General features: G+C 40.6%; 1 protein-coding gene across 2 annotated transcripts; it reads left to right on the forward strand.

The window, feature by feature from the left end:
* Positions 1-4: 4 nt before the first annotated feature.
* Positions 5-15,582, forward strand: LOC143742515 (uncharacterized). Of its 2 annotated transcripts, XM_077235399.1 has the most exons (8): positions 81-132; positions 918-984; positions 1,962-2,037; positions 2,993-4,343; positions 4,422-4,577; positions 4,733-4,801; positions 14,218-14,397; positions 14,517-15,582. In XM_077235399.1, exons 4-6 carry the CDS (start codon positions 4,024-4,026, stop codon positions 4,737-4,739), a joined length of 483 nt encoding a protein of 160 aa, XP_077091514.1. In that variant the 5' UTR covers positions 81-132; positions 918-984; positions 1,962-2,037; positions 2,993-4,023; the 3' UTR covers positions 4,740-4,801; positions 14,218-14,397; positions 14,517-15,582. The 2 variants fall into 2 exon arrangements, with proteins under 2 accessions (XP_077091513.1, XP_077091514.1); XM_077235398.1 differs by lacking the exon at positions 4,733-4,801 and having other exon boundaries at positions 5-132.
* The last annotated feature ends 936 nt before the right edge of the window (positions 15,583-16,518 follow it).

The following is a 16,518-nucleotide window of genomic DNA, read 5'->3' on the forward strand; positions in this document are numbered from 1 at the left end:
CCCCGTGTCGGAATCGCACATGATAGGGTGGTGCAGCTCAGCTGACGTGCCTGTTCACTTCTTCTTCTGGCCACCTGACTGGACAATTTTGTTCGTAGTGCTGGTGGCTGCCTGCATGAACATGTGGAGGAGGTAACGTATTAATTTATTCTTGACATCAAACAGTAACAACTAATTTCTCGTAGTTTTGGCCAAGAGCAGCACGTAAGTGGCAGTAAACAGTAAGCTTAGAGATTGTGCTGACTTGAGGGGCAGAGCAGCTATATATAGTTAGCTTAGCTGACTCAGTTCGCAGCATTGTATCATCTTCTGTTGAGCGTTATTTGAAGTTCAGACCACAGGACAGGAGTTCAAAAAAGACCAGTCTTCCCATGTGTTATATTTTTAACAAAGTACAATAATGGGCGATAGAAACGATATGCAACATAAACGATACAAAATTGGCCTACGATAGAGATTTTAATTATATTGCCCTGTCTATCGCTATAATGCATGTTGATGACGCAATATACCCGCAAAATTTAAACCCACGACTCACGAGCTGCAACCGGCTGCAACGCATCATCGTATTTGTTATTTTGGATAAACATGGCTGCCTGGAAGCGAAATGGAGGAACTCTGGAAAAAGACTGGTGCAACAGTTTCGGCTAACGCCCGTTTCACACGTCCCTACTCCGTTTGCAGTGCATATTTTAAATGTTTTGCCACTTGCTTGAGCAACTTATTATTACTTCTATATAGATTTATAATATATAGTAAGATTTTAAGTGTATTGAGTTTAAACGTGATAGCCTATGTCGGTGAGGTAGGCAGGCCTATAACTACTGTATGTGTACAAATAGAATCGCAATGCTGAAACTTTTTTATCTTATTTTATGAAAGACAGTGTTTCTAACCATCTTTCTTTAAACGCGTAGATGAGATTGTGTGCACACTCGGAGAGGGAGCCTTTGGCAAAGTGGTGGAGTGCATTGATCATGAAAAGTAAGTCGGATAATAAAAATAGGGATTTGAAATTTAAAAAAAATAGAGAATAAATGTGTTTGTGGTACAGACGTAGATCACTTGCGCACTGTAAACCCTTCACTTTGAAATATGTCTATGGTCTAAACAGGTCTATGGTCACCACCTCAAAGAACATTCACAGAGAAGTCCAAATTAAACATGATTTAATGACTCGGAAATGTAAGTACACATTGATGGCCTAAGAAGACGCGAAACGAGCGGTTTGTGTGAGAAAACGAACAGTATTTATATCGTTCTTATCTCTTGTAACCACACCCACGTCCGCAGACCAAAGCGCCCGCGCCCTCAGATCACTTGTACATGGCTGTGACTACAAGAGGTAAAAACCCAGCGCCCTCAGATTAATTTGGACTTATCTCTGGATGCTCTTTGAGGTGGTGACCGTAGATCTGCATTATATGACTGACAGACAAGAACGGTTTGACCTAAAAATATCAAAATTGAAACTACTGCGGAAACAAAGACACCTACATCTTGGATGACCTTGAGGTAAGCTAAAACATACCAACAATTAATTTCAAAGTGAACTATCCCTTTAAGCTTTTTCTTTGTTAAAGTCTCTGCAACTAGTGTACTTGAATTTTATTTATCTGTAACATTATGTTGTATAATTACAGTTTTGCACAATAAGTGTTCTCAAAACTACATTTATTGTATAAAAATGGCTACATACAACGTTTCTTTCTTTCTTTAAAAATACATTTAGCAGTTAGGCCATATCGCCCATCCCTGGAGTCGTGGCATTTGCATGTTATTTTTATGTAAACAGTGAATTATAAGTGGTTAAACCAGGTAGGATCAGACGGTCGATTCAAACATGTGAGCGAGAGAGGAGGATTTATAAGAGCTTGTTATGACGGGTTAATTTCTGTGTGTATTTATATTTCTGTCACTGATGCCAATCCAATATTTTATTATTGTCGTCCTTATGCCAGCCAGCCAGTGTTGAGCTCCAGACTGGCTGCCTTTGTGTGTGGACTGGACTGAAAAGAGGTGGCCAGATCTGACCAGGTATGGATGTGAATTCAGCAGATTTTGAATTGTTTGCAAAAGAGAAATGAAGTGCTGCTTTTTAATTGGGCTACTATTTCTAGCAGAACACTTTGTGTGTGTGTGTGTGTGTGTGTGTGTGTGTGTGTGTGTGTGTGTGTGTGTGTGTGTGTGTGTGTGTGTGATTAATTGTAAAAAACAAAACAAAAATTAAGTGCATGTGAATTCAGCAGATTTTAATGATTGCAAAATAGAAAAAGTACTGGTTTTTAATTGCCACCTCGGTAACACTTTATAATAACGTTCAGTTGCAAGTCATTTTTAAGTGGTTAGTTAATGATGAACTAATCATTTACAAAACATTCATAAATGATTAGCATATGATGTACTCCCATTTTATGTATGTTTTGAAATTCTGTTACAAGTAATTTACAAGTGATTAGTAAATTATTAACTAATCACTTATAAATGACTTATAACCGAATCGGCAAAACATACATAAAATAATTAACGTATCACTTATTAATAATTTATGAATGTATATGTATCTTTTGTAAATGATTAGTTAATCATTTACTAATCACTTATAAATTACTTGTAATGGAATTTACAAAACTTACATAAAATGTTAGTATATCACTTGCTAATAATTTATGAATGTTTTGTAAATAATTAGTTCATCATTAACTAACCACTTATAAATGACTTACAACTGAACGTTATCATAAAGTGTTACCGCTATGGGTGAACTTGTGTGAGTGACAAGATGGACAACTATCTACTGAGTAAGTGAATTGACTAATGTCTCAGCAGTATTTGGAAAAACAAAAGCATGCTTTTATCTTTAGTACAACACACAAACAAAAAAAACTAAAATTTGCCAAAGAGATGTGAACGCCTCTCGGATGTTCCAATGAAGGCCACAGCTATTTCTTTTTTGTCAATTTGTTGCAATTTCTCCCTGTGGACATGGCAGACTGACACGCTGTTTAGCCGTGACTGTGCCATTGTGGAGCGGAGCCAGGTCTTCAAACGTCGCAGGGCACTGAAACTCCGCTCAGCTTCGCAAGAAGACACAGGGACCACAAGTAACAGCCTAACCAGAGCCTCCACTTGGTGAAACAGCCGTCTCACTTCTGGCACCATGGTCTTCAGGATCTGACTGACCTCCTGACAAGAATGGAACTGGTAGCTTGCTTTCAGCATAGCCAGTTGCATTTGCAGCAGCTCGACGTCCAACTCCGGGTACAGCTCCACTGCCTCACTCGACTCTCCTGTCCGAAGGTGTTCCTCCAACTTGGCCAGATAGCCAAGGCCCTCCTGGCTAAATCTGTCATCCAGCTGAGTTACAGCTGTATCTGTGGCACAGAAAAACTGTACTTGGAAGTACTCCTCCGCAGAAGACGGGATGTGACTATTTGCTGGCCCACCATATCGGTTGGATGTTTTCCGTATATGTGGCAGCTTTATTGGCTCGAGATCAAAAGTTGAGGAGAGTTCTACTGCTCTTGAATAAAGACTCATAAATGAATCTCTTGCTCTCTTCACCACAAAGGCTTTCTTGGTGCAATCCACAGCCTGTAACATCCCGCCAATTGATACTGCTTTCCCTTGCAAACTTTTATTGAGACCTTCCAGCTTCAGCAGGATATCCTGCCCCATTACAAGGCCAAGGACAGTGGTGCCTTTGTGGAAATGGCCAAGAAGGCCTCTTGCTCGAGGAGCTGAGACACTCCCTTTATCTGAAGCCATCTCCTCCAGTGCAGCCAGGACCACCTCATACTGTGTGAGGACCGACTTAATGGCTGGTGTGCGCACAGTCCATCTTGTGGCACACAACGGCTTAATAGTGGTGAACGATCCATTTTCAGATATGGCTATCTGTTTGAAGATGGTCTTGAACTTCCCAGACTGGCCAAACAAAGAACCCAGGTCATGGATCCATGTGAGGGCATCGCTCACATCTGTTGCGGATGAGGAGACTGCCTGAGTGACCAGGTTCACACAATGCGGCCCACAGTGAACAAAAATGGCAAGCGGCTGTACTCTGCGGACCAAAGCTTGCATCCCAGATATGTGCCCCGACATGTTTGTCGCTCCGTCATACGTTTGGCCACGAAGACCCGAGAGTGGGAGGTTGAGGCGGAGAAGCACATCGGAGGCAATTTTCCAAAGATGCGCGCCAGTTGTGGAAGAGGCCTCATACATCCCCACAAACTCCTCCCTTGGCTCCAGGTCTTTGTCGACATAGCGGAGGCAGATGGAGATCTGCTCCGTTCCACTGATGTCCTGGGTTCCATCCATTATGAGGGAGTACTGCAGTACAGGTAAGGCAGAAATTTTTTCAGCAATCCCCCTAATTATGGTGTTTCCCATAATGCTCAACATTTCATTTTGTATTTCAGGGCTGGTGTAGGGGTGATGCTTCTGCAGCCAGCTTGCCAGGTTGGGGTCATCCTCTGCCTTATCCCTGAGATAAGTTTGGAAGTTTCCCTCCTCGTTGGAATGGTCTCTAAGAGCCAAGCCCTGTTTGGAGAGATACCTCACAGCACCTACAATTTGTAAGAGAGCAGACCTGGCTGCCTCTTGAGCACTTGCTGATGGGCTGCATAATTGCATTCTAACAGAATTTTGTAGATGCGTGTGTGTGTTGACAGCTATAATGTATGCCTTGCTGATCTCATGCCTACTGAAAGCTTCCCTAATCTTTCTCCAGTTTCTGAAGCCTGCCGATATGAATGTTGGTTCAGCACTTTTGGCCAAGGTGGAGGTTTTCTGTGCAAAGGTATTCATGCAATACACAAATACACAAAACCCCCTTTATTTGATGGCTGTAATGTAGCCAGGGGAACGCTTTGTACCAGCTGTCCTGAAACCTTAGTGTCCGATTAGGTAGGGTTAGTGGCTCAATATCCCTTGCACTGGGCTGGTGCGGGCAGTCCAAAGGATGCTCGAGGTGGATCCCCTCATTTTGAGTAGCTGGCTGCTTCTGAAATGTGAGTAGTTCATTGGATATGAATGAAGGGGTAATTGAGTAGTAGTTTAGTTAATGGCATTATTTTTGTAAATGGTTATTTCTGTAAATAATATAGTAGTTTAGTACTCATTTCACATCTTTCAAAGGGTTAAACCATATAGACTGGTTAACATGTACATAGAATAAACCTACTCCTAGACTAAAGACTTTCTGTTTAGGTCTAGGATTATTCCATGTGCAAGAAATCAACTCCATATGGATTAATCCTTCGAAGGATGGATGATTGAGGAGGTTTCTGTTCTAATATGTGTTACTAGTGCATGCCCGTCCTCATAGGTGGTCCCGCTACTAATTATTTTGGCGTACGGCTCTGGGCCTACTTAACAAACCGAGTTGGCTTTTTATGATGCAACAATGCAAGAGTGCCACACACACACAGATTTTGTGATTTTAATATATGTGTGTGTTTGATTTTGTTCATAAATCCCACCTGCACTTCATCTGTGCTCGGTTCTCGAACACACTCGGCTTGTTCAGTCTGTGGTTGCATGTGCTGTAAAAGTATGCCAAAGTTTGCAGTTTATGTATAATGTTGCTTGTATTAAGAATAAGATTATTGTTGCTGTCTGTTGTAGCGACTGACCGAATCCTGATTGTTCTCCTTTCACTACTGAACAAATATGAACACATATATGTTTAATTCACAAAACCTTGAATCATGTGATATGGTGCCCCAATGTCTGCCAGCAGGTCATTGATTAACTTCATTTATGACGCATTGCGCAATCAAGAAACAGGTCCCCGCTGTTCTCGAATCCTTACAATTTGTGTTCAGTCACAAAGAATAAGAACTGATCCATTCAGGGTCTCAAGCTAGTCCCCCCCATCCCCCCCCCCACACACACACACACACGCCACACATACCCGCACACAAACGTCCTTTGTGTGCAACTTAGGATAGAAATGTCCTTAATGTATATAACACAGAATTGTATCTGACCTTCCTGTATGCATGCATATCTAATTAGTTTTGTCTTATTCTATAGATGTAATTTGAGACTGGTCTGTAACTTCGAATCTTAAGTATACTTCCAAAGAAAGATTCCCTAACAGGATCATCTTCTGTAACTCTCCTTCTTGCTAGGTCATAAACTTTATGACCCCCAAAAGGAATTCCAAGGGAGTCACAGCTCCCACTTGAATTCTAATAAAGAAAGAGGAATAGACTCTGCAATCTTATATTTTCTATAAGTGTAACCACTTTAGAAATCTATAAACCTGAATTTGATCTTTCCTAGGTCATGGTAGCCGGTATTATGGCTTTATAGTCGTGTGAGTGAACATTAAATGTGTGTAGTTCTGCATATGAATGTAACTTTATGTTTCTTCTACTCTTTCCGGCCCATCTTGGTACCTGTTTGACCGTCTTGTTTTGACTAAACAAGTCATACATAGGATATTACAGTAAAATGTATTGTTCTGTGTGTACAATCTTTCTGGGTAGAAATGACAATTTCATACCATCACAAATTATCCTGACAAGACAAAGAAGAACTTTTACACTCTAAGATAATTGGTTCACGTACGCGAAGCAGGCATGAACCCCTCCTCTCCATAAGAGACTGACACAGAAGTTTCTCACTGAGCACTACATAGCACAAGTGAGCACTTACGTTTCCAGAGAGAAGACCTATGACTCCCGTTAGGGAGTTTTCTTCCGTTTCTATTTTCTTTTCTTTTCTAAGTCTTTTCTTTATTTTCGTCTTCGGACCTTGCCTACGTTCAGTGAAATGAACAGCCTGCAACTTCAACTTTAAAAGGACTCTTTGAAATCCCCGCGGTTCTTAAAGGAAATACGCAAGCTGCGCTCAACGGAAGAAGATGGGAGTGTGAGCTCTCATCTCCGTTTTTCCTGTCTTTACTAAGTTTCAGTCTCATTTTCGCCTCTCCCTCCCGAGGGAGATGAACTCTGAACTATTTCCTTGGTAACTTCACGTTCGGTGAACCTTTAAAACTTCCCGCGAGTCTGCTCGCCCCGGAAGACACGAGAGAACAAGCCTATAGCGCCGAAGGACAAACACGCACACGACTCTGCGTTCCTCAGCAACACAAAGAGAACCATACGCAAGTATAGGTTATTGATTTGATTTGATTGATGTGATTTCTTGTTGTCTCTCTAAGGGTTACGTTGTCTGTTATTTTTGCCATGCTGCGATCACCCCGGTGATCTCTCTCATCCTTACCGTTAGTTTCACTTTCTAATCCTCTTACTCTCTCTCTCTCTCTCTCTCTCCCTCTCTCTCTCTCTCTCTCTCTCTCTCTCTCTCACACTCCTGTTCGTTATTCGTCTGTCTCATTAGTTTTACTGTTTACTGTACATACATGTATCCCGTGTTTATATGTAGAATTCTGTATCCGTAGTTTCATTTTATTAAAACCATTATATTCTTGATTGCTAACTGTCTAAAAATGCTCATTTTACAAAGTCAATGAAATGTTGGTCCTTTAGCTACAAAAGCTTTTATTATGGACTACTTTGAGTAGTTTAATTTTATAAACACAGGAAAATTAATGTTCAAGGCCAGAAAATTAATATTTCTTGGAGTTTATAAGAAGTGATAACTTTTATTGGGAAGTTGATAAGTTAATCTTACGGCCGTTTTCTGGACAAACAGATTGTTCGATAACTAAATTAATTCCATTTAAGGCATAGTTATTCATTTAGCCGCTAATAATAGGGCACTTACTGTACATGTCTGCTTGGCTTTAAAAAAAGCTCTGATGTCCTGTCCACTCATTTTTGACATGATGCTGCTGGTGCTGGTATAAATCTCGCTGATTATCGTGCTTATTTTTTTAACCCCTTCACACAAGTTTACAATATTATGGCTGACCACCCACAGCGTGAATATTTCAAGGCGACCGTTATTTAGAAATGTGTTACTATGGTTTCCATGGAGACGCGTCATCGCTTGTCTCGTACGAGACACCGCAGCCACAACAACAGTGAATGAATGATGATCTGCTTTAAATTGGCATTATTACTTTTTATTCAAAATATTCACAAATTTGTTTGCTATAGTATGCTGCATGACATATCTGATATTTCGATTGTCAAATATATGCAAGTGGATGTGTTTTGTTTAAACGCCTTTATTTTTCGTTATTTTTCAAATGAGCAGACAGCATACCTAATAGTAACCTAGTCTTTGCTGGGATGACGAGCCTAGGTAGAGAATTTCTGGCCGCATTTTAAGGGGGCCCCCGAGAGCTGATCATTCAAATAATCAGGAATGTTAATATAAAGACGCGGCAGCATCTCTGCATCCCCCTTAGTGAGACCCTCTAGCTACGCTAGCTATGCTTTTACCATCTCGCCTCTGCCGCCTTTTTCAAACTGGAGCAGCGCTTACTCGCAGTCGCGGGTATGTAGAAAATGCATGATTTGATTTGTTAAACATGAGAAGGACTTATCCGTCTGGCATGACCGCTCACGCTCGAACGTAAAACTAGTTTTTTGTTTGTTTGTGCGGAGTGTGGAGCGCGCACTGCATGGAGGCGTCGACGCGATTACTTGCATTTTCCTTTTTCCTATCAAGTGGAAATTTGAAGCAATATATGCATTACTAAGATTAGCTGGTATTGTGGCTAGGTCTTGTGCATGTGCACACAAGGGATCAGCTGTTTTAACTCTTCTCTTGCAATACATGTTGTTACTGTTAGCCGCCTTAGCCACCAACTTCTCAGCTAGTTACGGGTTGCGTTCGTACAGCAAGCATTGGTGGAGTCGGAGATGATCATGGAGTAGTCAGTTTCTTGTTTAATTAATGCTTGAATCTATTGCTGAATTCTGGAATAGTTGTGATGATGATGATGGTGCCGGGATGATTTCAAGTTTTGGTCAAAATGCCTGATGTAGATTGGATGGATGGTGTTGTGAATTGAGAGCAGTCAGATCATGGTGTGTTATAGCGATCATCTGTGCGACACATATTTTTGCTTTTTCAATCTTGGCAAAATTTGTAGTGCAGAAATTTTGTCAATTGTATTGGGGATTAAAAATAAATTTTAGCAAAAAGGCATAGCTACACATTTTCCCACTGAAATTCAACATAGCTGTAGGCCAGGCCTATTTTCCTTGGGACATTCATTCTAAAACGTTTAACGTGAAAAAGCGTTTTCAGTGGTTATGAGGAGCAATATGAGAGAGAAATTTGGTAATCATTGTTTACATTAAACCACGTCATGTCACGTTGTCAACATACTTATCTTATGAAGCAGAATAGTGGGTCATACTCACATGTCTAATGCTTTTTGAAAACCTAAGGCTTTCTTTCTACATAAAATGAGTCAGACATCATCACATTTTTGTATACATTTTTATTTATTTACATTAGTAAGCTACAGTAGCCTACATAGTCTTTCAAAACATGACCTGCGCGAAAGAGAACAAGAAAAATGAATGCGTCAGTCATTGTACCCAGCACTTCTGAAAATGCACTTCCGAATGCGTCTCTGTCCCCACCATATTTCAAACCAAACTGACGCCCATGCCCTCAGATAATATTTTACAACATGTTTAATTGTCCCTTTTTGAGGGTCCGTAAAAACCATAGACTGTAAAAAAAAGATGGACAACGCCCCTTCACTCTTCCATTGGTGAAAAGTGAAGCCGCCAAAGTCCTAATATGGTGCTGACATCTTGCGCACATTTGGGACCTGCTTCTACGCAGTAGTGAACACGGGACTGGAGTGTGCGCAGTAGTGAATGCGGAATCCAAGTCTGTGCAGTAGTGAATGCGGGCCCCGAGTCTGCGCATTAGTGAGCAGGAAGTTAAGATGCGATTCAAGGTCCCGCCCTCACTCCCGCAGAAACGGTTAGTACAAAGTTTACTGTGTGAAATAAACAGTTATGGACATGTAGAAATTAAAGTTGAAGCTCCATTCTCCTCCCGAAAATCCCCCAAAAAGTCTGCTGGTGCTTCAGTGACTTTGTTTAGAGAAGCTGTCAATCATGACGTTACATTCCCGTTTTTATAGCATCAAATAACGATCTAAGATCAAATTTATGTCAAAAACAAAGACTTAAACTTACATCAGCGTGATAAAAACTACCTAAAATGACAGAAAACATGTATTTGAAGTGTAATTTGATTGTTTAGTTTCCATCGCGTCCATTAGACTTCATGGAGAGGGCGGGGTTTATGAGCGATCAAGACGCTTTGGCTTCACTATTCAGGACCTGTGCAGCACGCATGATAAAAACTCGTCGTTTCGTGTATGTCCCTTTAAATGCAAATGAGCTGCTGCACTCGGCAGAAAAGACGGAGCTACAACAGCTTGTGTGTGTTAGCAGCTCCGATTACCTCACGTAGGCAAGCACAAAAATGTCAGAAACTGTTCTGCCTTTTATGTTTAAACTGGAGTCGGACGATGATGGAGAGACTCAGGAAGAAGTGACAACATAATATAACTATCTTCAAAAAGCATATTATGTGTTATGATATCTATAAAGATCTATCAAATTCTGTGACACTTCAAATAAGCATAGTTTCTATACATATTGATCTAGCTGTGGATTCAACATCTACCGTCATAATTGTCAGGAAAACATTAACGTAATGTTACGCATGTCTTCCTTCTCATCTCATGTTACGTTGTTCTTAGTACGATAATTTTGGGCTTCTGGTACGATACATTCCCAATCTGGCAACAATGGTTGTAGTCCTTAAAAAAACAATTTCTTTAAAAGCTTCCTTTGCCCTGAACTTTGAGCATTATAACTTTTCAGATGTTGTTTATGCTCAAACAGCAAAATTACACACTAACTAAAGTTAGAAAAGTGAAATCATAATCAGCCACCCCTTTAATCCAGGTAAAAACGCAATTTACTATGACACTGCAAATGTCTAACACTCGGCTGGATGGTGATTTAGCTCTAGTTATGAGGACTATAAATGTGGTTGGTGCGCGTTACCTGTGAGGGCATTACACGTGACGTCATTTCATTGCTGTCGTTACGGTGTGGTGTGCTGGAGCTAGAAAGTGGACTAGAGAATTAATCATAGACAGGAATTAATCGGCATACACTCTGCGGCGCTCGTTGTTGTGCGAGTTTCCGTTAAAGCGGATGAGTTTCGCGGTGCTTGGAGAACGTGCTGTTTCAGGTGTGTTTCCTATGCCTGTGTAAAGTTATGGTGGGTTGTTCGTCATGATTGTCATTATTGGACGCTTGCATCGGAGGCAAAGAGTATAGAAGTAACAAGAGGCGAAACTCCGTTGCAGTTTTGGTAACAATCGCTAGATGGCACTGCTGTCGCGCTGACGCCATTTTGGACTGAACCAACGGTTTTACCGTTAGCACAACTGTAAAGCATTATGTCTGGAAATAATTGGAAACAAAGAAAACAGTGTTCTGCCATCAACTGCAACACTTACCAGTGTACAACCAATCAACTAGCATTTCATAGATTCCCCAAAGATCCAGAGAGGTAAAGTAGAAAAGGTTTTTATTAACGTTAAAGTGAGCAGCGTACGTACGTCTCCATACGTAAATAGCGGCATGGAGGTGTACAACAGTGAGTGCAGGGAAGTTGTGTGTGACAAGGAAAGTGCAAAAACACTCTTGTATACATGGTGAAACTATTCAATACAGTCAGAATCCATCATATATTACGGTCTCAAAATCGACAACTCTCACAGCCCAAACAGAAGCGCAACAGAATTATTTTTAAAGCTAAGTCATCTATAAATCTGTACATAAACTCTCTCTTTCTGTATCAAATGTAACCTGTGTTGTACAAAGTTATTATTAGTCAAGATGATTTTAATTATAATAAAACTAAACACTTAAAACATATAGAACAGCTAATATACTTAACATTGCCATTCTATTTGTAGTAAATGTGTGCACTTTACTTGCACAATGTTTGATTTGTTGTGTGTAATGCAGCCAGAAATTAGGCTGTGATCTACTTACCATCACCAATTTTATTACTGTTCATTTTGTGATGATCTTCTATTACTATTACATATTCTCTCTTGACTAATGTGTTGTCCCTTTCACCTACTCGCTGTTCATTGTGTTTTGGCTTTTTCAATTAATTTTTCAATCATTTCATGAGGAACATGGGCTGTTGTTACTGGTGTTGTAAAATTCTGCTGTGTATGAAAACGGGAGTTATCCCCAAAAGTTATTGGGGTAAATATATAGCCTATTTGACAGCTTCATGCTCTGTGACGAAATTGTTTAATTATAAACCGATCCATAAGCATTATTTTGTTGTACATTATTCAACACGCCGTTTTAGTTTAAGCTATAGAGATATTAAAAACTAGAAACTACTATTTAGTTCCCTTAACCACTTTTGAATTGGAACCGGTATCGTTCAATTCTATGACAGCTGTGTTGCGTTCAGTCCAAAATGGCGGAACTGCAGCTCTGCGCATGGGCGCGTTTGTTGCAATGGAACGTTCTATTGAGTTTCGCCTCTTGGTACTTCTATACTCTTTGTCGGAGGTCCAGTTCAACATAAGCTGCTGAGCGACCACAAACCTACTACGTGACTGCTATGTCAATTGCTTTCGAATACGACTGTGAGTGTACAATGCTGTGTGCTGTGGTGCTGCTGGGCTATGTAGCCTTAAAAGACTAACATTCTCACAACGTCCCTGATCTCAACGGTGCCATTTAACTCTAACTTGTATTTTTTTGTTGTTTTTTTTCGATGAGAACTGGTGGGGTTGCTTTCATTGCCCGGGATTCGATATTGGTTACCCAGAATGTGGACTTTCAGTGCTCCGTTATGGACGCGAACGAGACAACAGACTGGTTACCAGTGACGACAGGAGTGAAGCAGGGGTGCTGCATGTCAGGATTTTTGTTCCTCCTGGTAATCGACTGGGTAATGCGGAGAACTTTGGAGGGTGAAAGAACTGGAATCCGATGGGACTTCAATACCATGCTGGAAGACCTTGACTTTGCAGATGACCTTGCCCTTCTATCTTCAACAATGGATCACATTCAGCACAAAACAACCAGATTAGAGGTCAATGCAGCCAAGGTTGGCCTAAAACTGAATGACAAGAAGTGCAAGATAATGAAGGTCAACAGCAAGAGCGACAACAAGCTGAAGGTTGGAGAAAGCGAGGTAGAGGAGGTGGAGAGCTTCACGTATCTGGGTGCAAACGTCACTAAGGATGGTGGAGGCACAGTGGATGTCAAGAAAAGAGTGGCACTGGCAAGCGCGCAGTTCAAAAGGCTATCAAACATATGGCAAGACAGCGATATCAGCAGGAAGACCAAAACCTCCCTTTTCAAGAGCTTAGTACTTTCGGTTCTGCTTTATGGATGCGAGGCCTGGAAACTAACCAAAGGAGAGGAGAAGAAGCTAGACATATTCCATACCAAATGCTTACGGAAGCTTTTTAAGATTCGATGGCAGCAACACGTCTCCAACAAGTCCGTTCTAGAGATGGCAGAAACAAAGAAAATCAGTGAGGAGGTGAGGAGACGGAGATGGAACTGGATCGGCCATGTGCTGAGGAAGGACAGAACGGACGACTGTGCTGTGGCCCTCGGGTGGACCCCTGAAGGAAGAAGGAAAAGAGGCCGCCCAAAAACAACTTGGCGGCGAATGGTGGAACTGGAACGAAACAGTGCAGGCTGGAACACGTGGAACACAGCACGACGTGCAGCTGCAAACCGAACCCAATGGAGGAGTGATGTCCAAGCCTTGTGTGCCTCCTGGCACGGAGAGAATTAAGCTAAGCTACCCAGAATGTAACAAGCTGGGTTTAGTGTGGCTTTTGATGCTCCTCACTCTGTCACCACTATTCATTATAGTTTTGATTTAAGTTTTATCCCTTTGTTTATGTACTTATCATGTGAATTTTGTTTTGTTTGTTAATCTCGGCGATTCCCTGGTAGTAAGCCCCCAGGGTGGCGTAGTTGGTGTCCCTGTCCCCGAGTCCCAATCGCCACACAAATAATAAGCTATAATGGCTATGTTTTGCATGGCTTTCTCACAATGAGTGTGTATACAAACACAGCAACACTTTGATAACTATCAAAATTAAAAATGATTGTGCATGTAAACATACTCATTGTCTGGTTTCATATGGTATCTATTAACTGTCAGGATAAAAGTCTGCATGTTTTTTTGACATCTCAAAACATTTCCATTTCTTAAACTGCTAAATTGAGATTTTTTTTATTCTCTCAGAGTAATGAAGTGGATGGAAGTCCTCGCATGGAACACAAAGGTTTTTTGAAAAGCCTCCAGTTCCTGGAATCAGCAGGGTTGGTGCAGTCGTCACAGATCGCCATCCCTCTATACAGTAATACCTGAGGGAGCAGCGATCTGACATCCAGCATTGATTCGATACTTGGCATGTCTCTAAGGGTAAGATCACAACTTTTTTTTTTAAGTGACAAAAGCACAAATGATCTTGGAATAAGTTACATGTTATTAGAAAATTGTAATATTTTAATTCATTCTATTTTCTGTAACTGCTGCTTAAGGTCTCGCCAAGAACATCGATGCTGTGGAGAGGTTATGGCCTGGAAGAAAAGTGTCAATAGCCACCTGTACTGGTGTGCATCCTCTCCCAAGACAGGTGAATAAGCCGTGAAAAAGTGGAAGTCCGTAACCAACCACGTGCAAAAATGTGCACCAACTTGACAGCGACTTTTTCCCGGTCTGTGCCCACACACCTCATCATTTGGAACAGATCTTTACTATGACTCGGGACTACCGAGTTGTCTCAGAGAGTGATTCGTTCATTTTGTGTTGACTGCGCATGCGCATCATCCTATGGGTTCTGTACTGGAAAGAGAAATGATTAGTTAATCTCTCGAGTCTTCGGGTTCAGGTCCGAGTCTTTTGTTCTTCCCGTCAGTCCCATAGAGGCTAAGCTGTCAGTACCGAAAAGAGAAATTATTTGTTCAACTCTCGAGTCTTTGGGCCTGATTCTTCTGAGTCTTTTTATTCTTTTGTCACGTGATATGATGTGACAGCGCTGGACACAGAAATCAGTTAAATCACAAACTGTCTTATAAACAAGCGAGTAGTCAGTTTTTTTAACAGTTACATGCTGCGTTGTAACTGGTCTCAAATTATAGCTTTTTTATTTCTTTCAATTTATAATTTTTATTTTGAATTTATGTCATGATGGTTCTTTTTCATATGAATGTGGTACTAAAAAGTTGGTAATGCTTTAAACTTTATCTATGATGGGGAAAATCACTTATAAGATAATCTTATAAGATTATAAGATAAAAATACCTATATATAGCCTAATAATAACAACATAAAGTTAAGTGACATAATAACCAAATGATTCGAACCCGAAGACTCGAGAGATGAACTGATCAATTCTGTATCCGGTACCGACTGCGTAGCTCAGCTAATGTGGCTGTCACGTGATTAAACTAATGACTCGAACCCGAAGATCAATTCTGTATCCAGTACTACAGACTCCAGTACTTTTTTATAGTGTAGACCTGCTTTTTACTATGTACAGCACTTTGGATCAATCTATATAGTGTTGAAATGTGCTTTATAAATAAATGTTATTGTTGTTGTACAGATTGCATAGCTCAGTTTATGAGGATGTCACGGGATAAACAAACGACTCAGATAGGGAGGTGAGGTAAACTAATAGACTGCATAGCCTGAAGACCCAGATGAATGAATCGTTTCTGTTTCTTATAATATGGCCTCTTCTTTGCATTGAATTATTTTTCTTATTCTAAATGTGATTAATGTAACATTTTAAATACATTCTGCTGAAATTAACGAAATGATTCATTCATTTTGATGAGTGAGATTCAAAGATCTGAGTCAGTAAAATGATCCGAACTTCCCACTACTAACCTCGTGAAATGCGAGCTTGGCTGACACCAAGTAGTGATTTTGTTGATAATGTAATGCTACATGATTAGCAAAAAACAAAAACAAAATCCTAACTAATGCTTTAAACTATAATACTTTAAAGTTAAATACTGAAATCTAAAACTAAAATACTGATTCTGCTCAGAGTGAAAAGATGCAGATCCTGAGAGTATGCATGCAACCAGTGGTGAACCGTCAATCAGAATCAAATGGCCAAAATACAAAAAAGGGTAACATTTCCTCTTCTACATAAAAACAGCACCAACCTACAGTAAGTAAATATGTAACCATCCAATAAATATGGAGAAGATGTAGATCTCCTGCCAAATTAGATATTCAATTAACATGTACATTCCATTTAAGTATGTTGTTTATGATAAATGCTGTTTGATTGACCACAATGTTGTTTGATCCCTATTGTGGTTTCTCTATTGGCGCTTTTCCACTGCATGGTACGGCTCATTACGGTTCGGCTCGCTTCGCTTTTCCACTGCGTGGTACGACTCGGCTTGGCGCGGCACGGCTCGGTTCGCTTTAGCTCGGTTGCTTTTCCACTGCAGTTAGTACCGTTTCAAAGTGGTTGGGATTATGACTGATCGTTATAGTTTATCCGCTCCTCGGCAACTAACA

Source organism: Siphateles boraxobius, unplaced genomic scaffold (assembly GCF_051911475.1).
Source record: "Siphateles boraxobius isolate OS27281-9 unplaced genomic scaffold, OSU_SipBor_1 19, whole genome shotgun sequence".
Classification (NCBI taxonomy): domain Eukaryota; kingdom Metazoa; phylum Chordata; class Actinopteri; order Cypriniformes; family Leuciscidae; genus Siphateles; species Siphateles boraxobius.